Source organism: Pagrus pagrus (assembly GCF_965226575.1).
Source record: "Pagrus pagrus genome assembly, chromosome: 1".
NCBI classification, from domain to species: domain Eukaryota; kingdom Metazoa; phylum Chordata; class Actinopteri; order Spariformes; family Sparidae; genus Pagrus; species Pagrus pagrus.
This window is the reverse complement of record NC_140185.1, coordinates 38,274,925-38,295,176: the sequence shown is the minus strand read 5'-3', so window position 1 is coordinate 38,295,176 and position 20,252 is coordinate 38,274,925. Positions and strand designations below refer to the sequence as shown.

The window sequence follows — 20,252 nt, the reverse complement described above, 5'->3', positions numbered from 1 at the left end:
TTAACATTTAGTGATAGTTTAGTTGTGGTTGTGATCATCACTAGCTTTATTAAATAACTGAATGTGTCTATAAAGCACAGAAACACAGTTATGACAGAATAATTGTAGAAATCAGTAATGATCACAGTAGTTTTCAGTTGTTTTATTGTGAAAAACCCGCTCCGCACCGGATGTACGAAGCGGTGCATTGTGGGCAACTTCACGCCGGAGTGTTTCCTGCTCCCTGTCGGTCCCGTGTCAGTAGAACCCAGTAGAGAACCAGTGTTCCCAGTACAGCCAGTGCTCCAGCAGCGGGTCGGCGGGTCGCGGAGGGTGCGGGAGGCCGGAGGTTCCGTTCACTCACCGGGAGCAGCGGGACAGACGGCGGGAAGATGGCGAAGACGTACGACTATCTGTTCAAACTGCTGTTGATCGGTGACAGCGGCGTCGGTAAGACCTGCCTGCTGTTCCGGTTCAGCGAGGACGCCTTCAACACCACCTTCATCTCCACCATCGGTGAGTCCGCTCTGCCCGGGCTGACGGTCCGAAACCCGCCAAGTACCGGCCGGATGCTGCGAGCTGCTAGCCCCGGAGCTAACGGGACGGTGAGCTGCTAGCCCCGGAGCTAACGGCTGCTCACCGGGAAAGTGAAAGCGTTCAGGGGGAGGAGGGGGGGGAGGGGGGCGGTACAGATGCTAGCTTCAACTCAGCGCCAGGTGACCTTTGACCCCGCTGATCTGTAGGAACACTGATCAGTTCCATCGATTAGATCATCAGGGGCTGTTTGATAATCAGTTAAAGGAGCAATTCAGCGATTTTACACCTAAGGACCCGTTAGTGATGATGGAGACACGTTATGACGTCAGCTGACACAGTGATAATGATTCACACTATCAGAACTCTGTTAAACTGTTTCCTTTAATGTGTATTGTATAAAGTTAGGGGCGTGGCCTGACTTCAGGTGAACAGCTCCACCTGTACACATGTGGTGTGGTTTGGGTCAAAGCCACTCATGGTTCTGCATCATCGTCATCTGTCCCGAGTCATGAGGGTCCATGTGGACGCCTGACTGATGAGCAGGACTGAACCACATGTACGACCCGTATGATGAGACCGGTGCTCGTGTGTTTCTTCTCCTGGTTTTAAAGGCTTTAAAGACCCGACAGACACATAACTGGTGACTAATTAATACAATTAATCTCACTGTGTTAATATTTTGACAGAGTAACTTCCCCCCTGGTCAAAAGTATTTGTTTCTGTAGTTCAGTCAAGTGCTTTATATTGATGTCATGTTTCAGGATATAACCTGAAACGTCATCATGTCATTTTAAGGCCACAGAACAAAGTGTGTGAAAAATGTCCTTTACTAGTTTTCAGGTCTTTGTCCAACCAACAGTTCAAAAACCAAAGACTTGATTTACTGAAGAGACAAAGAAAAGAAGCATTTTGTCACATTTCAGAATCTGAAGCAGACGATGTTTGATTGACACGTTCATCATCATCAACTCATTTTGTCTGGATTCACTCATCAGCTCCTCCAGTTACACACAGGAGCTGCTCCTCTTATAGCTCTCTGATGATCACACTGTCCGTCTGTCTGTCTACCTGGGTTACATCTAGTAGCCTACAGACAACCTACAGACAGCCTACTGACAGCCTACAGACAACCTACAGACAACCTACTGACAACCTACTGACAGCCTACAGACAGCCAACTGACAGCCTACAGACAACCTACTGACAGCCTACTGACAGCCTACAGACAACCTACTGACAACCTACTGACAGCCTACAGACAGCCTACTGACAACCTACTGACAGCCTACTGACAGACTACTGACAGCCTACTGACAGCCTACTGACAACCTACTGACAGCCTACAGACAACCTACTGACAACCTACTGACAGCCTACAGACAGCCAACTGACAGCCTACAGACAGCCTACTGACAGCCTACAGACAACCTACTGACAGCCTACAGACAGCCTACAGACAACCTACTGACAACCTACTGACAGCCTACAGACAGCCTACAGACAGCCAACTGACAGCCTACAGACAACCTACTGACAGCCAACTGACAGCCTACAGACAGCCTACAGACAGCCAACTGACAGCCTACAGACAACCTACTGACAGCCTACTGACAGCCTACAGACAACCTACTGACAGCCTACAGACAGCCTACAGACAACCTACTGACAACCTACTGACAGCCTACAGACAACCTACTGACAACCTACTGACAGCCTACAGACAGCCAACTGACAGCCTACAGACAACCTACAGACAGCCTACAGACAACCTACAGACAGCCTACAGACAACCTACTGACAACCTACTGACAGCCTACAGACAGCCAACTGACAGCCTACAGACAACCTACAGACAACCTACTGACAACCTACTGACAGCCTACAGACAACCTACTGACAGCCTACAGACAACCTACTGACAACCTACTGACAGCCTACAGACAGCCAACTGACAGCCTACAGACAACCTACAGACAACCTACTGACAACCTACTGACAGCCTACAGACAGCCAACTGACAACCTACTGACAGCCTACAGACAACCTACTGACAACCTACTGACAGCCTACAGACAACCTACTGACAACCTACTGACAGCCTACAGACAGCCAACTGACAGCCTACAGACAACCTACAGACAGCCTACTGACAGCCTACAGACAACCTACTGACAACCTACTGACAGCCTACAGACAACCTACTGACAACCTACTGACAGCCTACAGACAGCCAACTGACAGCCTACAGACAACCTACTGACAGCCTACAGACAGCCTACTGACAGCCTACAGACAGACTACAGACAGCCAACTGACAGCCAACTGACAGCCTACAGACAACCTACTGACAACCTACTGACAGACTACAGACAGCCAACTGACAGCCTACAGACAACCTACTGACAACCTACTGACAGCCTACTGACAGCCTACAGACAACCTACAGACAACCTACTGACAACCTACTGACAGCCTACAGACAGCCAACTGACAGCCTACAGACAACCTACTGACAACCTACTGACAGACTACAGACAGCCAACTGACAGCCTACAGACAACCTACTGACAACCTACTGACAGCCTACTGACAGCCTACAGACAACCTACTGACAACCTACGGATAACCTACGGACAACCTACTGACAGCCTACTGACAGCCTACAGACAGCCAACTGACAGACTACTGACAGCCTACAGACAACCTACTGACAACCTACTGACAGCCTACAGACAACCTACTGACAACCTACTGACAGCCTACAGACAGCCAACTGACAGCCTACAGACAGCCTACAGACAGCCTACTGACAACCTACAGACAGCCTACTGACAGCCTACTGACAACCTACTGACAACCTACAGACAGCCTACTGACAACCTACTGACAACCTACAGACAGCCTACTGACAACCTACTGACAACCTACTGACAACCTACAGACAGCCTACAGACAACCTACTGACAGCGTACTGACAACCTACTGACAACCTGCAGACAACCTACTGACAACCTACTGACAACCTACAGACAGACTACAGACAGCCTACTGACAACCTACTGACAACCTACAGACAGCCTACTGACAGCCTACAGACAGCCAACTGACAGCCTACAGACAACCTACTGACAACCTACAGACAGCCTACTGACAACCTACTGACAGCCTACTGACAGCCTACTGACAGCCTACTGACAACCTACTGACAGCCTACTGACAGCCTACAGACAGCCTACTGACAACCTACTGACAGCCTACAGACAGCCAACTGACAGCCTACAGACAACCTACTGACAACCTACAGACAGCCTACTGACAACCTACTGACAGCCTACTGACAACCTACTGACAACCTACAGACAGCCTACTGACAGCCTACTGACAACCTACAGACAGCCTACAGACAACCTACAGACAACCTACTGAGAACCTACTGACAACCTACTGAGAACCTACAGACAGCCTACAGACAGCCTACTGACAACCTACTGAGAACCTACTGACAGACTACCGACAACCTACTGACAACCTACAGACAACCTACTGAGAACCTACAGACAGCCTACAGACAGCCTACTGACAACCTACTGAGAACCTACTGACAGACTACCGACAACCTACTGACAACCTACAGACAACCTACTGACAACCTACTGACAGCCTACTGACAGCCTGTGGGAAGATGTGGTGTTTACCTGCAGACTGACTGTTGTTGACTTCATTTCTGCTCTGTGATTGGCTGTTCAGGCTGATAGACACAAACACACTTTGAACTGGAGCTCTGCACACTGAGGCTGCACACACACAGACACACACACACTCTATTTGTGTGTTTCCGGTGTGTCAGAGCGAACCGAGCAGAGAGTGTCGCTCTTCTGTCTTCCTGGTGGAAACAGGAAGTGGGAACTGTCTTCTTCTGTCTGCAGTGACACACTGCTGCTGCTGTTGTGTGTGTGTGTGTGTGTGTGTGTGTGTGTGTGTGTGTTAGTTAGTTAAACCGAGGAGGTGTATTTGAGGAATGTTAGACGTCATCTAAAGGGACCAGTGATGTGGTGTGTTAGTGTGTTTGTGTTTGTTTATGTGTGCTTGTTTGTGTCCTGACTGGACAGGCTGCCTGTTGTTATTTGATCTAAAGCTGCTGATTGGCCCAGGAGGCCGGTGTGTTTGATCCATCATAAAGTCTGTTGACATAAAACCAGAAGTCAGTTTTAGGACTTCCTGTTCCCTCGTGTCAGACTCTGAAATAAGGTGTGTGGTTCCCACAGGCTGAACATATTCACACGCTTTGTTCTCCAACGTAAACTCCATCATTAAATGTCCACAGTTTAATTATGAAGCTCTTCATGTGTTAAAAACTGTTAGCGGTTGCTAACAAGTGTCTGAATGAGACTACAGAGGTTGTCGGGGACATTAAACGTCCTCACAGCGAACACGGAGACTCGTCTCCTCACTAGTCCGTCTTTACAGGCCCACTTTAGTTACACACTGTTCTCACTCTGACTTTACAACTTGTACATTGATCAGTTTATATAAACCTGGATAGTAATTGTGCAGTAAGACGCTCAGTGGTGGAGACGTTTGAGTCATGTGACCGTGATGTCGTCTGTTTTCTATAATAATCCAGAATCCAGTTCCATAATCCCACAGAGGAACCAGAGTGATGCTAACTTCAGTTAGCTACAGAAACACATCATCACTACGACAGAGAGGTAACAGAAAAGTATTCCTAAAAACATTGTCGTCATGACCACACATACACACAGACGCCTCACTGAGCGGGTTGGTCTGTTGCTGCGATACGTCGCCGTCGCCGCCATATTGGATGTGTCAGATCTGCCCCGTGAAGTAATACAAGTCAGTGGAGTGAACTTTATAAAGCTCCTTCTGCAAAGTGCTGTAAGTTAATGCCTCTCATTTACACATTAAACACGTGCGAATATATCTGGGAAACAGACAGGAACCAAACCCTTTGAACTTTGAGCTGATCTCCTTCCTCCAGTTCTAAATTAACACAGAATTATTTTAACACACGTATTATGTATATTTATTATTATTTATTATGTATTCTAATGTGTTTATAGACATATATACATATGTTCTTCAGTGTGCTTCCTTGTACATACAGCTGTATAGATATAATGTTCTTCAGTGACCTGCTCTATGTAAAAGCCAGCCAGCCAATTGCAGTGTCTTATTTTGATTTGCAGACTTTGCTCATTTTTTTGTCCCAATGATGTCATTATTAGTAGTTAAAATCACTGGATATAAAAACGATTCATCAAAATCAATTAGAAGTAAACGTCAGTGCTTTTTATTGCACAGATGTCACATTTACATGTCAGGATCTGGTTATTATAGACACAGATTCAATATTAACCGTCATGTATCATCACAGTCACAGAGTTACATACATTGGCAGCTGCAAACACTCATAAAAACACTAGAACAATACATCCGGTGGTTTGTGCCCACCTGTATACTGAACATATGAGGAGGAGTTAACGTTTATAATCACCAGAGGACGTTACAGACGTGGGTTTGGTTCCTGTCTGTGACACATCCAATATGGCGGCGACGTATCGCAGCAGCGGCCCAACCCGCTCAGTGAAGCGTATGCGTCAGGTCATGACCCTGAGCGGCCTCCGTACGAGACGATGCTTGTGGTGATTGCAGTGTCGTGGTGACGTCTGTCCAGCAGAGGGCGCCACCATTAACACCACACTCACTCATTAGCAGCTCATTAGCAGATTGCGTCACAGCTGTGCAGACAGCGGCAGACACACTGAAGCGTCTTCTCGGTGAGTTACTCACTCGTTTATTTACTTATTTATTTATCTAAATAAATCAATCCATCCTGGACAACAGCGGGAAGTTACAGACGCGAGCCTCGCTGTCCCTCTCCAGGGTCACGTGAACTCCCTGACGCTTGTACACCTGCTTGCTACTGTTAGCGAGCTAGCTCAGCTAGTTAGCGAGCTAGCTCAGCACTCACTGGCTGAATGTTAGCAGTGAAATATTGATTATGAAGAATAATCTTTCCTGTTTGGAGTTAAATTAATTGAAACAACAGATTCAGAAGTGGATCAGTAGAGCAGAGGTGGAATGTAACTAAGTACATTTACTCAAGTACTGTACTGTAGTACATTTACAGGTACTTTGTGCTACTTCTCCCCTCTACTACACTTCAGAGGAAGTATTGTACTCTTTACTCCACTGCATTTATTATTTACAGATATATTTAATACGTACAATAAATGATCAATTAAAATGTACTCTACATGTATGGGCTGAAATATGTGCCACGAGAAACTGAATGTGAATCATTTATATTTGAATTGCTAAACTTGAATAATTGCATTGAAAATCTGAATATTATAATTTGAAATTGAATTTATTAGTTTGGAACTGAATTCCAATAAAGTTGAAACTGAATGTAAGATTATGAAATTTAATTCAGTTTCTCTGAAACTATATTTGATCCTCACTGAAAATTCAACTCTATATATTTTCACATTCAGTTCTCACAATTCAATTTCAGTTTACTGTGACAGACATCCGGGTAGTTGAGGAAGAGCAATCGAGCGCAGATACACAGGACTCCTCTTCGGCCAATCAGCACCTCCGTTTTTGAGCACGTAACATAGTGGTAATTTACCTTAACGCTGGCTGGTTGCCACCCGCCATGAAACGGAGGAAGAAGCATGGACACATACACAGACGCCTCATTGAGCGGGTTGGCTCGCTGCTGCGATACGTCGACTTCGCCGCCATATTGGAGGAGGCAGCTCTGCTCCGTGAACTAATACAAGTCAATGGAGTGAACTTTATAAAGCTCCTTCTACAAAGTGCGACGTGCGACTTACTCTCGCACGTGCGAGATACAATGGCGGGACGTCGACGTATTGCAGCAGCGGGCCAACCCGCTCAATGAGGCGTCGATAGCCCTTTTCACACAGAGATGCCGCATTATCAATTCTCCGCCATTGGTTGTTCACACAGAGCCGAGCAGCTCCGGCGTAAAAGACGACCAGAGTATAATTCACACAGCAAGCCGGCGCTGCGGCTCCAAAAGAGGCGTGACGGTGCGCGTCGTGATGATGACGTGTGTGTTTTTTTCAAGGTGTTTCCCCGGTGTCCACCTGTTAATCTAAACATGTACCTGCTGACTGTTTATCATCATATGGATGCAGTTATAATGTGCTGTGATGAGATCCTGACCCACCAAACATCCTGGAAAGTGACAAAGTTACGTTTTTCTCTAAATCACATAATTACATAATCGCCATCAGTAAACAGGACTGTCTGACTCTGTCACTCCCGGGGAGGGAGGCTGTTTTCTGGGGGAAAGTTCACTGAAGTCTCGGTGGAGGTCTGACCGTCGCGACAAGCAGTTGATGAGTTAAAGTTTTCTGCCGGGGACAGACGCTTTTTTTCGGGCAGAAATGTGACGAAGAGTCGGTCGGACCGACAGGCTGACAGACACTTCTCCACGAATAACTGCGGTATTATTTCTTTGCCAAAGACACGAACAGTTAGGCTGCCACGTTACTGGTGTTTGGTCCTGTAACGTTGCTTTGTGGGACATTTCTCTTTATTTTGTTGAGTGTGAAGGACCTGTTCAGTTATCACACAGTGAACACCTTCAGATCGACACACCCCGCGCCGCGCCGCCTGCTTATCCATTCACACTGGTTCGGTTCGGCAATACTGCGAAATTTCACCCCTCACCGCATGTGTGACTGTCACACAGAGGCAGATGCGGAGAATTGGCGCAGGATCCCTGCATGCAAACGGCAGTGTGAATGGGACTTATGTGTCTATGCTTCTTCCTCCGTTTCATGGCGGGTGGCAACCAGCCAGCGTTAAGGTAAATTACCACTATGTTACGTGCTCAAAAACGGAGGTGCTGATTGGCCGAAGAGGAGTCCTGTGTATCTGCGCTCGATTGCTCTTCCTCAACTACCCGGATGTCTGTCACAGTAAACTGAAATTGAATTGTGAGAACTGAATGTGAAAATATATAGAGTTGAATTTTCAGTGAGGATCAAATATAGTTTCAGAGAAACTGAATTAAATTTCATGATCTTACATTCAGTTTCAACTTTATTGGAATTCAGTTCCAAACTAATAAATTCAATTTCAAATTATAATATTCAGATTTTCAATGCAATTATTCAAGTTTAGCAATTCAAATATAAATGATTCACATTCAGTTTCTCGTGGCACATATTTCAGCCCATATACATGTTTCAGAATCGGTCACATTCACATAGAAGAAGTCTGTTTTCACTTCAGCTCAGCTTCAGTATATCTGCTGCCGTATCAGCAGACACTGGATTATAAACTTAATCAGAATGGGTCTCCAGGCCCGGGTCTCCAGGCCCGGGTCTCCAGGCCCGGGTCTAATGATGATGATCACATCCCTCCAGTCTCTGATGCTTTGCTCCCAGTTCAGCTGCTGGAACAGCTGAATGTTAAATGAACTCCCACAATCCTCTGCTGCTGTGGTGAGACAGAGGACGCTCTGTCACCTCGCTGACAGGACTCTCGTGAGAGTCAGCTGACCTCTGACTGTGTGTGTGTGTGTGTGTGTGTGTGTGTGTGACGGACTGAACACAGGGACACATTTATATCAGATTTATTTATTCAGAACAAAGTCAGTGAGTCTGTTTACAGCTGAACAGCTTCAGTCATCAGTCTCCATTCAGAGAAATACAGACGGACAGACAGAGGGAGAGACAGACAGACAGAAGTTTTGTCTTCCTGGTTTGCTTCCTGGTTGTGACCCTCTGAACGTGCAGTAGAGTTCAGCCCACACACACACACACACACACAGACGCCTCACTGAGCGCTCAATCGTACGTCGCCGCCATATTGGATGTGTCAGCTCTGCCCTGTGAACTAATACAAGTCAGTGGAGTGAACTTTATAAAGCTCCTTCTGCAAAGTGCTGTAAGTTAATGCCTCTCATTTGTCAGAGTTCTGTGGGTCAGAGTGACTCTGAGTTCTGTATCATAGTCAACTGGACCTGTTTGTTGAAGACGTCTCATCCAAGAGGCTTCTTCACTTCTGACTGACTGGAGGAGCTGCAGGCTTTAATCTCTGTGTTTCAGGGTTCAGATAGTTTGTTAGTGAATGAAGAGAGACAGGTGATTTATAAGATAATGTATTGATCCTGTTTGAATCTCACAGATGATGTTTGTCAGCAAACTAATGAAACATCAGACTGTGAAAATGCGTCATTATAAAGACGTCACAGCCGACGGCGTCGTTAGTGACGTCGTCTCCTCACTGAAACACTGTAGAGCTGCTCCTGTATATCAGCAGCTCACAGAACTGAACCAGAACCAGAACTGCAGTTGTCAATATGAGCAGATTTATTGTGATGGTCATCTGGTTTACGAGCTTTTCTGGGCCCAGTTTGCTCCATGTTGGTTCTGGTGTTGATGAGACGATGTAGTTCACTGAGCGCTGTGACACAAAACTACACGAGGTTTGACTTTAACACAACAAACTGACAAACATGTGATTGATGACACGGTTCAACAGGATCAATAAAAGATTTCTCTCCTCGTTCACTGTGCAAAGTTTGTCTGAAATCAGGTCCCATGAGGTCGATAGGAAGGGGCGGGACTTCAGCTCTCCATACTGCGAGTGACCACTGGGCAGAACCGCCGTGTCCACGTCTATAATAGACTGATAGGACAGACAGGAAGTCGACGTCCTGTGGACAGAAAAGATGAACAGTCAAACTTCAGGCTGATAATATTAATACATCTGATGTTTCTGTAGAAACCAGCTGTTTGAGTGATCCATTGATCAATCAATCAGGAGCAGGAGGAAGTCATTGACCCGCTTGCCTCCATGTTTCCATGGCAACCAGCACTGACTGGGTTTCACTTCCTGGTGACAGAGTGAGAGAAGAATAAGTAGTTTGTTTTAATTGTGTAGTTGATGTTAATATAATTGCTCATCAATCAGCTGTGGATCAATCAGCTGTAGATCAGTCAGCTGTGGATCAATCAGCTGTGGATCAATCAGCTGTGGATCAGTCAGCTGTGGATCAGTCAGCTGTGGATCAGTCAGCTGTAGATCAGTCAGCTGTGGATCAGTCAGCTGTGGATCAATCAGCTGTAGATCAATCAGCTGTGGATCAGTCAGCTGTGGATCAATCAGCTGTGACCTACAGATACACAGAATAATGAAGTGAATGTGCAGTGAGAGTCTGGAGTTCTTCTGTACCGTCTTTTCTTTAGATTAACTGGGTGTAGTTGGTGGCTCCTCCTGGTCGGGCTGTTCATTATATGGTTGTGGGTGGAGGTGGAGACGGGCCGGGTCAGACCTCCACAGCTGGTCTGGGGATTTGAACCAGCAGCTCTCTGAGCAGGAAACAGAGCAGGAAACTGAGCTGACAGACTTTGTGTCCGCCAGCTTCTTGGAAACAGATTTTGTGTTCAGAAGCAGGAAGGAAGTGTGGGTCACATTATTTTGATAAAAATATCTTCACTTCCTGTTTCAGCAAGCAGACACACCCAGTCAGCTGACACACTCGACCTTCAGAGCTGAGAATCAAACGCACCTCGCACACCTCACAGGGGTGGAGTTAAACATGTCAGACCTCACATTCATAGATGATTTATATATGAGAATAATCAGAGACTGAGCCTGATGATGACTCAACCTGCTGTGTGTGTGTGTGTGTGTGTGTGTGTGTGTGTGCGTGTGTGTGTGTGCGTGTGCGCAGCTTGTCCTGATGGTGGCGCTACAGGAAGTGATCAGTTTGTGTCTCTGTTGTGTTTCAGGAATCGACTTTAAAATCAGGACGATCGAGCTCGACGGGAAGAAGATCAAACTGCAGATATGGTGAGTGTGAACACTGAAACCTGATCAGTGATGATCAATGGTTCTATCAATGACTATCAGTGACGATCAATGATTCTGTGACGATCAATACATCAGAGCTGGTTTCTATGTTCAGAGCTTCACTCTGTGTGTTTTGTGTGTGCAGGGACACAGCAGGTCAGGAGAGGTTCAGGACCATCACCACGGCCTATTACAGAGGAGCCATGGTAAGACACGCCCCCCACTGCTTACCTCTCTGCTATTGAACAGAACATGTGTCAGTCATGTAGATTACTGTGAGGTGTGATATGTGACTGACGGACAGGTGGATTACTGTGAGGTGTGATATGTGACTGACGGACAGGTGGATTACTGTGAGGTATGATATGTGACTGACGGACAGGTGGATTACTGTGAGGTGTGATATGTGACTGACGGACAGGTGGATTACTGTGAGGTGTGATATGTGACTGATGGACAGGTGGATTACTGTGAGGTGTGATATGTGACTGACGGACAGGTGGATTACTGTGAGGTGTGATATGTGACTGACGGACAGGTGGATTACTGTGAGGTGTGATATGTGACTGACGGACAGGTGGATTACTGTGAGGTGTGATATGTGACAGACGGACAGGTGGATTACTGTGAGGTGTGATATGTGACAGACGGACAGGTGGATTACTGTGAGGTGTGATATGTGACTGACGGACAGGTGGATTACTGCGAGGTGTGATATGTGACAGACGGACAGGTGGATTACTGCGAGGTGTGATATGTGACAGACGGACAGGTGGATTACTGTGAGGTGTGATATGTGACTGACGGACAGGTGGATTACTGTGAGGTGTGATATGTGACAGACGGACAGGTGGATTACTGCGAGGTGTGATATGTGACAGACGGACAGGTGGATTACTGCGAGGTGTGATATGTGACAGACGGACAGGTGGATTACTGCGAGGTGTGATATGTGACTGACGGACAGGTGGATATGAAGGTATATTTGGTGCAAAAGTCCTGAGCAGTTGTGACAGTGAATTTGTATCTGTAGAAAAAGAGTCACGTGTATCAGTAAAGGAAAGAAGGAGTTGCACACCTGTAGAATTTGTTTGTGTCCCACAAATACAACTCAACAGTTACACCTTCTCAAGTTCTTCATTACAAGTGCACACATCAAGAAATTCTTGCTCTCACACATTTTGCTCCAATTACTGCAGCAAAAATGGTGCAAAACACACGTGCACACCTGTATCAAAGAATGTGGACAAAATGTGAAAGTCTGTAAATCACTGTGTGAGTTCGTGTAATGAGAGTTGCACACCTGTAGAATTCTCTCTCACAAATACACTTTTTTTTTTCTTGGATATTTTTTCAGCACACACACAACTCAGGAACTACAACTGCTTGAATCTGCTGCTGCGGGTCACAAATGTTGTTTCCTCTTTCAAATCACAAATCCCCCGCGCTCTGACTTTTGCACCAGATATCTCAGTGTAGTTGGGGCAAAAGTGATTTGTGTACCTGCAAACGCGATTCGTATCTGTAGAGAATGGGGCGGGCTTTGTTCGGGGATCAGAGAACCCCAGTCGGCCAGTTCTTCTTCTTCTTTGAGTCGTAAGGCAAAGTTGCTTATTACACGGCTCTATTGAATGCTGCTCTCTGATTGGTCCATCCCTGCGTTCTACGGTCCGTTATTTCTGTATAATGACCGTCGTCAAGTATAACAGACCGTTGCTAGGGACGGCGCTCTGATCCGCCCTGGCAACATGTAGCAACATAAGCAAGACAGCTGGACTTTGAACGCGTTACACCAACCACAGTATAAGAAGCACCGCTGTCCAGCTCCTCTCAGGCCGGCCTCGAAAGTGAAAGTAAAAGTGAAAACTTTACCGACCAATCCTTGTTGCTGCTGAATTATTGTGGGTGATTATTTATTATTTATTTCACTCATAAGCCGTGTAATAAGCGGGATAATGTATAGTTAGGAGGTTGTTATGGAGGGTTTCCATACTCCGAACTATACATTATCCCTTACTCGCCTACCACCATTACGACTCAAAGAAGAAGAAGAACTGGCCGACTGGGGTTCTCTGATCCCCGAACAAAGCCCGCCCCATTCTCTACAGATACGAATCGCGTTTGCAGGTACACAAATCACTTTTGCCCCAACTACACTGAGATATCTGGTGCAAAAGTCAGAGCGCGGGGGATTTGTGATTTGAAAGAGGAAACAACATTTGTGACCCGCAGCAGCAGATTCAAGCAGTTGTAGTTCCTGAGTTGTGTGTGTGCTGAAAAAATATCCAAGAAAAAAAAATGTGTATTTGTGAGAGAGAATTCTACAGGTGTGCAACTCTCAATACACGAACTCACACAGTGATTTACAGACGTTCACATTTTGTCCACATTCTTTGATACAGGTGTGCACGTGTGTTTTGCACCATTTTTGCTGCAGTAATTGGAGCAAAATGTGTGAGAGCAAGAATTTCTTGATGTGTGCACTTGTAATGAAGAACTTGAGAAGGTGTAACTGTTGAGTTGTATTTGTGGGACACAAACAAATTCTACAGGTGTGCAACTCCTTCTTTCCTTTACTGATACACGTGACTCTTTTTCTACAGATACAAATTCACTGTCACAACTGCTCAGGACTTTTGCACCAAATATACCTTCATAGGTGGATTACTGTGGGGTGTGATCTGTGACAGACAGACAGGTGGATTACTGTGGGGTGTGATCTGTGACAGACAGACAGGTGGATTACTGTGGGGTGTGTTCTGTGACAGACAGACAGGTGGATTACTGTGGGGTGTGTTCTGTGACAGACAGACAGGTGGATTACTGTGGGGTGTGATCTGTGACAGACAGACAGGTGGATTACTGAGATCCTTACGTTCTGCAACACGTCAGTGTGTTGCTGAGTACAGGCGTGGTCACGGCGACGTACCAGAGATGCGTTCACTGTACACGCAGACATAGTGAACGATGGAGCTCATCTGTGACTTAGCGTGTTGTTATACATACGTGTTGAGAAGCATGTGATTAAGATTCGTGTGGATTTGCACCTGTATGACGTCTGTCTGCCTCCGTTAGCAGAGGATACGTCCGTCTGCATTAGCCTGTTAGCAAACAAGCTGTTGGCTCATGTTCTGCCTGTTGTCACTGTTGTGAATTTAAAGTTGTTCTTACAAACCAACACGATCAGTTTCTTACCGTTTAGTTTTTTTTAATGATTTTATTCCAGTCAGCCGTGGACAGAACTTCCTCCTCCATATCGACCGTCTCCTTTCCATTATTGTTACAGACGTCATATTTGTCTTTGACCACATTAAGAACAAAGCAGTGTCTCCGGACTGAATGTCTGACTAACTTCACCGCGGTCACAAACCAACATCACAGTGAAGCTGTCAGATTCACTGATCGAGCAACAGCTGAAATAAAGTGTGCGTGTTCAGGGGCAAATGCCACCAACTGCTCGGGCACTTCCTGTTCAGTCACTTCCTGTCCTTTGTGTCGCAGGGCATCATGCTGGTGTATGACATCACCAATGAGAAGTCCTTCGATAATATCAGGAACTGGATACGCAACATTGAGGAGGTAGGCCCCGCCCCTCTGACATCACATGACAACATGTTTTAAAACATCCAGCAGCATCAGCGCTGCCATCTGGTGGCCAGAGTGAGTTTCACATCAGTTCAAAAGGAGAGAAAAAATATCCAAGTTACTCTTCTGACAGGTTAAAAAGCCTTTATTGAGATGTTTGAACCAACATGTAGCGGCTCGATCGTTTCTTCAGGCTGACAGGATACCTGAGCAGGAGACAGTCTGTCCAACAATAATTAATGTATTATAAATAAACGTAGTTATTTAAAGTGACTTGGATCTTTGTCTTTTGTTGAACTTCAGTATAAACAAATAAGACCAGAGTCACTGAAACGTCTTCATGTTTATTGATATTTTGTTGTTGTCAGACTGATGTGGGCGTCCTCCATGTTTGTGTGTTTTCAGCACGCGTCTTCAGACGTGGAGAGAATGGTTCTGGGAAACAAATGTGACATGAACGACAAGAGACAAGTGTCCAAGGAGAGAGGAGAGAAGGTCAGTGTCCTCCATCTTTAATCTGTCTGCCTCCATCAGGACACATCGATACAAACAATTGATCTTCCACTGTGAATTCAACAGCAGTTTATTGTCTGATCACTGTGACGACACGTCTAACTCGTCTCTTCTCATCGTTCAGCTGGCGATCGATTACGGGATCAAGTTTTTAGAAACCAGTGCAAAGTCCAGCATCAACGTGGAGGAGGTGAGACACCAGCAGAACAACGTTCACAGTGAAACACAATAAATCCTCTCTGATGTTAAAGTGATGCTTTTATTCCTCTGCAGGCCTTTCTCACTCTGGGCAGAGACATCATGACCAGACTGAACAGGAAGATGGTGAGTTTGAACCAGACAGCAGCTCTGTTCTCTACAGGGAACATGTGTTGTTATGGATCCAGTAAGCCCCGCCCACTCTCCCTCTGATTGGTTGTGTATGACTGAGTGAACAGTTGGACTCTTAATTCTCCTCTCTGCTGTTTCTGACTGGAACTGGTAGAAAAAGGTTTTGAGGGATCATCTTGAGGAAAGTGTTACTGGTGCTGATCGGCCGTCACACAGAACCTTTTGTCACCAGCTCTAAAGTCAGAAAACACATTTTCTCACTTGCCCTTCAGGGCCGCCGTAGTTTTTCTTGTGTTTGGTTTTAAAGTAATCAGCAGTGATGATTACAGTCAGATTTGTGAGCTGTAGTTTCCCCAGTAAACATACCGACCCGCCCAGCTGTTGTGGAGGGGAGGTCGGTGTGGTTACCATAAAACAACAGCTCACGATCTAGATGCTGTATCGTAGTCAACTGGACCTGTTTCAGTTTGTTTAAGACGTTTCACCTCTCATCCAAGAGGCTTCCTCACTTCTGACTAGCTGGAGGAGCTGCAGGCTTTAAACTGTGTGGGAGTGTCCTTACAGAGTCGTTAAGGACACGTTAGGGTTGCTAAGGCCAGGTGAGCCCAGGTGTTAAACTGTGAGGAGAGCACTCAGTACAGCATTGTAGGTGGGTGATGTCTTAAGCCCGATTTATGCTTCTGCGTCGCGGCGACGGCGTAGCTCCGTCGTCGACGCAGACCCCTACGCCGACCCTGTGCCGTAGCCTGACGTGCGCCTCCAAAAAATCCTGACTACGCGTATCGTCGACGCGAATGGCAAGGACTGTGATTGGTCCGCTCAGAAAGTCATTTCCGGCAGTTGCTTTTCCGGTCAACAGTATAACAACACCGGTTGGCGGTGAATTGCAAATGCTCAATGACAGCGTAGGGTCGACGACGTAACTACGCCGTCGCCGCGACGCAGAAGCATAAACTAGGCTTTAGGCCGCCTACGACATCACTTATCACCCACCTACAATGACAAACACATCCAGTTGACTACGATACGGAACTCAGAGGTACCAGGACCTGGACGACTGAGAACTTCATCAACAGCTGTTTTACACTTAGTTAAAGCTCTGGTCTACGATCTGAGAAAGGTTTGAAAAAAGCATCCCCCCCACACACACCCCTCCCCTCTGTGCTCCTTAACCCCTCCCCTCCGAGCTCGTATCGCTCTCCCCTCGGAGTCCCGCGACACACCCCCTCCGGCTACAAGCCTTTTTTTTCTCTTCAACGAACTTTATACGTCCCGCAACAAGCACCAAGAGCAACAAGCCGTCAGAAACCAAATACAGCCCAGCTTTGAATGCGGAGTAACGATGTCGGATTCACAGATAAAGTTATTACAATGCACGTTGAAACTCACGTAAATCTTGTAAGTCATTACAATGTCCACAGCTGAGCTCCACAGCCAAGCTAGCGTAACGACATTAGCATGCTACAGCTACGTTACCTTACAGCTACGTAATAAGTTACAACAGCTAAGTTAGCCACTTCTAAAAGTTACTGAGGGCCAAGAGACTAACAGATGCTGCCGTCAGCTTTCATCACAACGATCGCTTCCGGAAATAAATCCGGACAAATAAGATAAAAATCCAGAAATAAATCCGAAACCCCTCCGCTTCGCGTTGGGGTTTCATCCATCCCTTCATTCATCTTACTTGCGGCTTCATTTAGCTGCCACGAGCAAATACATAGGCTGATTTGGTGTAAACATGTTAGCAATGTTAGCTTGTTGTTAGCTTACAATGCTAGCATAGAGGCTAACGTCTCCGTCGAACAAGTAAACAAGTGTTGACAACACTGCGGAGACAGACACCGTCTAATAACACAGAAACAAAGTAACGGCAGCTTCACAGTCATCAGCAGCATCGGCATGAAACTTATCTGTGTCACAACATCCACAATAGAGACGAAGGTTACCTGCTCAACAGAAACTCCGCTGTATCAGCACCGGGTCCATATCTTCACGGACCTTTCGCCACCGTTCAAACGATGACCCGATGTTTATTCCGTTTGAGCCCTCTTTGTTTCACATCTCCAGTTTGTGTCTTTTCAGTGACACTTTCTCTCTTTGACTCTTTGTCGGTGGGCGAGCAGAGGCAGCTGAACTGCTCAGAGCAAAACAAACCTCTTGTCCGCTTGTAGTTTCAAATGCGGAAGTGGGTCGGGACCAGACATGAGCAGGAGCAGGAGAGTGAGCGAGGATTGGATCGGACAATTGATCCAATAGGAGCCATCCGGGCCGGATGGTTCCTATTGGTCAATTTCTTTTCAGTTTTACAGACACTAGAGAGAATGTTTTTTTTGGTTCCTTTTACTCTTCACATTGTGTAGGTGGTACTATTGGGCCAGAACCACCATCTAAATGATGGTAATAATAATAACAAATCTTTCAAATCGTAGACCAGAGCTTTAATGAGGCTCCATAACAACACTGCTGATTAATAACTGTGTGACTGAAGCTGATTGGTCCGTCTCTCTGACCTTTAACCTCTGTGTTTCTTCCTGCAGAATGACAACAACCCTTCAGGTGGAGGTGGACCTGTTAAAATCACTGAGTCCGGCTCTAAAAAGAGCTTCTTCAGGTGTTTGCTGCTGTAGGCGGAGCCTGTTGATGTGGGCGGAGCCTGCTGCAGGAACAAACCTGTGGAAACATGAAGAAGAAAACGTGTTGAGGAAAGTCTGTCTGCTTCTCACTGCAGTCAGGAGGAGGATGATGACGATGAAGAGCAGAGGATGGTTGCTTTTTAATTCTACCAAAGCTGGTGTGGAGTCATGGGATGTCTCACTCTGTTACATATTAGTTTCTTTGAAATGTTGCAGCAGCACAGTAATTTACAGATTATAATTTTACATGTGAAACATTTTGTCTTGATTTTTAAAACCAGTCACCAACATGTCTTAAATCAAGAAGCACTGAAATGGTTCTGTTGGTGCCTCCTTAAAAAAAACTACCTATAAATATGAAACGTATAAAATATACAGATGGTGTTTAAATCTCCCAGAGTGTTTATGAATCAATGTGTGATGATTTGTCTTAATAACCTTCTGATAATGTTCCGATTGTTGGTGGATTTAGAAACGTGACTTCAGGATGATCAGAGTTTTTACCCGTCTGAACTGAAGATTTAAGACTGAGACGTTCACTGTCTGCGTGTTTTTCATGAAGTTATTAATTACCCAAGTTCTTGATGTTTTTCTATATTTTTGTATTTTATTTCTTTGAAACCACTCAACGTTCAGTCAGCAGCGATCATTATCAGAACACTGATCCATTAGTTAAAGAACATCTATTCTGATGGACACCAGACGTGTTTACAGCTTCACTTTAACAATCAGAACGTATCACTGATCAATACTGAAGTGACTTTTATAGTTATTTCTGGTTCATGAAGGAAACTTTGATATTCCTCTTTTTATTTTGTTGAAAGTTATATAAAAAAAAAAATCAGCTGCCAGAGTTAATTATTTAAAATCAATAACAGATAATCAATTGTGGTTGAGAACATGAAGCTGAGCTGTGACTTCACTGTTTGTTTAAACTGATGTTTTTTTATTCTGCAGCACTTTGTAACTTTGCTAAAACATCGCTATGCAAAAATATACATTATTATTATTCTGAGTGTTTGTTACTGAACTCTGATCAGATGTATTGATAACAGGAGGATCAGAGCTGCACGGAGACGTTTAAGGAACATTTTTCAGAAAAATATTAAATTTTTACTTAAAACCTCAGAACGGTTTGATTTGTCTATTTTTACACAAACGTGTTTTAGTTCATGAAATCAGTTTGAAAGTGATCAGTTAACTGTAGAGAGCTCAGTTATTGATCAGCAGTTAACTGTAGAGAGCTCAGTTATTGATCAGCAGTTAACTGTAGAGAGCTCAGTTATTGATCAGCAGTTAACTGTAGCGAGCTCAGTTATTGATCAGCAGTTAACTGTAGAGAGCTCAGTTATTGATCAGCAGTTAACTGTAGAGAGCTCAGTTATTGATCAGCAGTGAACTGTAGCGAGCTCAGTTATTGATCAGCAGTTAACTGTAGAGAGCTCAGTTATTGATCAGCAGTTAACTGTAGAGAGCTCAGTTATTGATCAGCAGCTGGATGTTTTTCTGCTCTCAATCTTTTATAGACCACACATTTTCCTTCTGATTTTGGTGTAAAAACTGAAAATGATTTCTGTTTGTCTTCCACTTCCTGCTCTGTGATGTCATCACAGCGTCAGCTGATCAAACAACTTTTGTTCTAAGGATGTTCAGATCTGACTGATGTCAGTTTTGATGAATCAGAAGAGAAACTGTAACGAGTCAATAATTAAAGAAATGATGGATTAACTTTGGTTCATACTCAGAGAGCCAATCAACTGCTGCTCCTCATTTTGTTAAAATTACTTAATTTTTAATTATTACTAACGATCT

General features: G+C 45.2%; 1 protein-coding gene across 1 annotated transcript; it reads left to right on the top strand.

Moving 5' to 3' along the window:
• The first annotated feature begins 170 nt into the window (after positions 1–170).
• Positions 171–18,824, top strand: rab8b (RAB8B, member RAS oncogene family). The gene is made up of 8 exons (XM_084349669.1): positions 171–495; positions 11,319–11,379; positions 11,525–11,585; positions 14,881–14,958; positions 15,370–15,459; positions 15,602–15,667; positions 15,751–15,801; positions 18,345–18,824. Exons 1-8 carry the CDS (start codon positions 372–374, stop codon positions 18,432–18,434), a joined length of 621 nt encoding a protein of 206 aa, XP_084205795.1. The 5' UTR covers positions 171–371; the 3' UTR covers positions 18,435–18,824.
• Positions 18,825–20,252: the final 1,428 nt, after the last annotated feature.